The 4,505-nt window shown below is 37.1% G+C and overlaps 1 protein-coding gene across 1 annotated transcript; it reads left to right on the top strand.

Moving 5' to 3' along the window:
* Positions 1-1,363: 1,363 nt before the first annotated feature.
* Positions 1,364-3,717, top strand: LOC145050244 (uncharacterized). The gene is made up of 3 exons (XM_078998525.1): positions 1,364-2,068; positions 2,195-2,373; positions 2,496-3,717. Exons 1-3 carry the CDS (start codon positions 1,364-1,366, stop codon positions 3,715-3,717), a joined length of 2,106 nt encoding a protein of 701 aa, XP_078854651.1.
* Positions 3,718-4,505: the final 788 nt, after the last annotated feature.

The following is a 4,505-nucleotide window of genomic DNA, read 5'->3' on the forward strand; positions in this document are numbered from 1 at the left end:
TGTAATGAGGGCAATGTCAATCTATCAGTCCGAAATGATATTCTTCAAGAGGATCCATATAATTTTGTTTATGATGGTATCCCTAAAGAACACCGTTTGTTGAAGATACAGAAAGCATGTGTTCATTGTGGAGCAAAACGTTTCTAGTTTGAATTCCCTACCTTTTGTTGTATGGATGGTAAGACAAACTTGGTACATTCCTTTATTCCCGAAGAATTACTCGATCTCTTCACATCTCGAAACGAATTAGGCAAGGTCTTTAGACACAATATATGTGGATACAACTCCAACTTTTCATTCGCATCAATGAGAGTCGATGTTGATAAAACAATGACCATCATGATATCTGGAGTATACAATTGTTGTGTGAATGGGGGAATATATCATAGAATCGATCAGTAATCCCAAGGGATGGCATTCCTCGATACGTATAGTTGTATTTTTACAATGCTGATTATGAGATGTCACATAAACTACAATGGAAGAATATTGATAAAAAAATTGTTGAAAAGTTGATCCGTGTTCTTGCTACAAACCCATACGTCCAAATATTTCGAAGACTTGCTGATTTAGGGCCACTTGATAATTATAGAGTCACTTTGAATGCATCAGTAGAACTTGACCAGATGGTATACAACCGACCGACCACATCCGAGGTATCATAATAATTATGTTTTCTAATTATAAAATAAATTTATCATGTATGACATGCAACTGTGCATCTTACACACCATATTTAATCATATTGTTTATGTGATAAAAAAATCTTAGGTCACTGGTATTTGGGTTGAAGGTAACGACGACATAGCAGCATATAAATGAAGTATTATCATGTATGGCAGATCAGACAAACCAAAAACAATTCAATCTTACTGGGGATGTTATGATCCATTATGTTATCCTTTATTTTTTTCCTAACGGTGAGCGTGGATGGCATTCTAATATCCAAAGACATGGAATTCCCATCAATAATGATATTAATGATGACGAAGACATTGGGGATGATTTAGAAGGTACACATATCATAACCTTTTTAATTTTATTTAAACTAACAAACATTAGATTTTGTACACATCATTAATTCTTATTTAATTCACTACATCAACATTGTCTAGACTCCAATACAAAAGGAGGGCGGAATATTGTATCTATGTGAGAGTACTATTGTTATAAGTTTCAAATCCGGCCAACTTATAATTTAATTTTGTTGAGAGGGAGATTATTGCAGCAGTTTGTAGTAGATATCTACATCAAGCTTGAGACTTCATGTTTGGATTTTTGTAGAAAAAACCAGTCCAAAGTAAGAGTAGATTTATACCAAGGTGTTGTGGACTGTGTTAATGCCGGTGAGGTTCGACCAACTATGATAGAGCAATGTGTTGTGTTGCCGGCAAGTTTCATCGGAGGCCCCCGTGACATGCGACAAATATTTATTGATGCCATGACTTTAGTTCAAGATGACGGGAATCCTGACATATTCCTTACAATGACATGCAATCCTAATTGGCCAGAAATAAAAGATGAATTACGCCCATGGCAGTCTGCTCAAGATCGACCAGACCTTGTGTCAAGAGTTTTTCGTGCTAAGTTAGAGGATCTTAAAAAACAACTCTTCACAAAGCATGTCCTCGGTGTGGTTGGTTCGTATGTTTATGCCATTGAGTTCCAAAAACGTGGTTTGCCACATGCACATTTCCTCTTGATAATGAAGCCTCCATACAAGCTTACTAACGTTGACCATTACGAAAAGATAGTATGTGCTGAAATTCCAGACCCAAAAAAGTATCCTAAAAAGCACGAATTAGTCATATCACATATGATCCATGGTCCTTGCGGTAGCTTAAACTCTGATTGTCCTTGTATGGATAATGCACAAAAGAAATGTCGTTTTAGATACCCTCGGCAATTCAATCAAACCACTTTACAAGGAAAGGACTCATATCCTGTGTACCGAAGGAGAGATAATGGTATACATGTGGACGTACGAGGCAATAAGATGGATAAGAGATGGGTTGTCCCGTATAACCCAAAGTTGTTAATGATGTTTAATTGTCATTTGAATGTTGAGGTCTGCTCGAGTATAACCTCTGTGAAATATGTGTTTAAGTATATTTACAAGGGTCATGACAAACAAGTTATCAATATTGATTCAGATGGATAACCTGTTGTTATTAATAAGATAAAACGGTTTTAGGATGCACGATATGTCTCACCTCCAGAGGCAATATGGAGGATTTTTAGCTTCCCTCTTTCTCAGATCCACCCTTTTGTGATGGCTTTGCAGGTGCATCTCCCAAATCAGCAGATGGTTAGGTTCAACGAGGATGATACGCTGACTAGCATTGTTGAAAAGGAAAAAGATAAGAGATCAATGTTGACTGCTTTTTTTCTAAAAAATAAAGAAGATATCAGTGAAAGAGAATATAAATACAAAGATTTTCCAAAAAAATTTACGTGGGACACGAGATCACATCGTTGGAATCTTTGAAAACAAGGTTTGATGCGAGGTCGTTTGGTTTCTGCCAATCCGCTGAAGGAGAGCGATGCTACCTTCGTCTACTTTTATCTCATATCAGTGGGCCTACATGTTTTGAAGATCTCTACACAGTCAACAACGTAAAACACCCAACATTCAGGAAAGCAGCTCTTGTAAGAGGGTTAATAGAGTCTGATGATGGTTTATCACAATGTCTTATAGAGGCATCTTTATTTCAATTTCCCAATGCTCTAAGAAGGTTGTTTGCAACTATATTGACTTTTTGTGAGCCAGTAGATGTTCGTAAGCTATGGGATGACCACTACAATGCTCTTTCAGAAGATTATAGGCGACAGTACGGAAGTGTTGAGAGAGTCCAGAATATAGTCCTCACCGACATTAAGGTATTCCTACAATCTATGAGTGACAATATTGATGATTTTGATCTTCCAAAGATAAATGAAAATGTCAATTTAGAATATGGAGTTTTCTGTGAGGTACAAGAGGAATGCTCTGTAGTTATAGAACCTGAACATTTACAAGCCCAGGCTTTTCTCAATCTTGAACAAAAATTTACGTATAATGAGATCATGCGTCATGTCAATAATGATATTCCAGGAGTGTTCTTCATAGACGGTCCCGGTGGAACGAGAAATACATTTTTGTACAAAGCTTTACTTGCTAATATCCGTTCATGTGGTCATATTGCCCTAGCAACTGCTACATCGGGTGTTGCGGCTAATAACATGCCTGGGGGGAGAACAGCTCACTCTCGCTTTAAACTTCCTATTAATCTTAAAAATAACTCGGTCTGCAAGATTTCAAGACAAAGTGGTATTACTCAACTGCTTTGGACTGCAAAAGTAATCATATGGGACAAAGCATCGATGGCTAAAAGACATGCGTTGGAGGCGGTTGTCCGTACAATGAAATATATAACTGGGGTGATGCTCCCATTTGGTGGAAAGATAATGGTTTTGGGAGGTGATTTCAAACAAGTTTTGCTGATTGTTAGACATGGAACACGAGCACAAAGTGTGAATTCTAGCATACGAATGTCGCTGCTTTGTTCTTCGATTGTCAAGTTGAGGTTAACTATAAATATGATAGCACTAACTGATCCATGGTTCTCAGACTTTCTATTACGTGTCGGTGATGGAGTTGAAGAAACAGTGCAGGGAAACTTTATCCACATCCCTGATGATATGGTAATTCCCTTCACTGAAAAAAAAATTCATTAAATGCTTTGATTGATGCAATCTTTCCATCCATGGAAATTAATATATCTCAATCCAATTATATTATTTCACGTGCAATATTATCCACAAGAAATGATAGTGTTGATGAGATTAATGATTTATTGATCGGCGGCTTCCATGGAGAGGAGAAAATTTACTATAGTTTTGATGAAGTCATAGACGATATAAATAACTTCTATCCTGTGGAATTTTTGAACATGCTCAGTGTTAGTGGTTTTCCCCCTCATTACCTACGACTGAATGTTGGATGCCCGATTATACTATTACGGAATCTCAACCCATCAAATGGATTGTGTAATGGCACCCGATTGATATGTAAAGGTTTTCAGTACAATGTAATTGATGCCGAAATAGTTGTTGTTCGTCATGTTGGAAGAGGGTGTTTTTGCCAAGGATTCCTCTATGTTCGTCTGAAGATGACATGTTGTAACGACCCAATTTTCACGTCCAAAAATTCCGTTTTTAAAACATTACTTAGAAAACATTACTAATTAAAACATTGTTCAATTAAACCATTTCACATCGAAAACCCAAATTTGAAATCCACAACATGTAAACAACCAAAATATAAGAGTATCAATCCCAGAATGAACTCATAACTGCGGAAACAAGAGTGTGTGTGATATGCCGCTACCGCGCCGGCTCCTTTCCCCTAGCTGAAGAGGTACCTGAAACAATAACTGAAAAACGTAAGCACAAAGCTTAGTGAGTTGCCCCACTGTACCACATACCATATAATCACATAACATACATATATTGTCAGGCATATC

The sequence above is a fragment of the Lactuca serriola genome, chromosome 5 (genome assembly GCF_051521515.1).
Source record: "Lactuca serriola cultivar US96UC23 chromosome 5, Lser_US96UC23_V15, whole genome shotgun sequence".
In the NCBI taxonomy this organism is placed as follows: domain Eukaryota; kingdom Viridiplantae; phylum Streptophyta; class Magnoliopsida; order Asterales; family Asteraceae; genus Lactuca; species Lactuca serriola.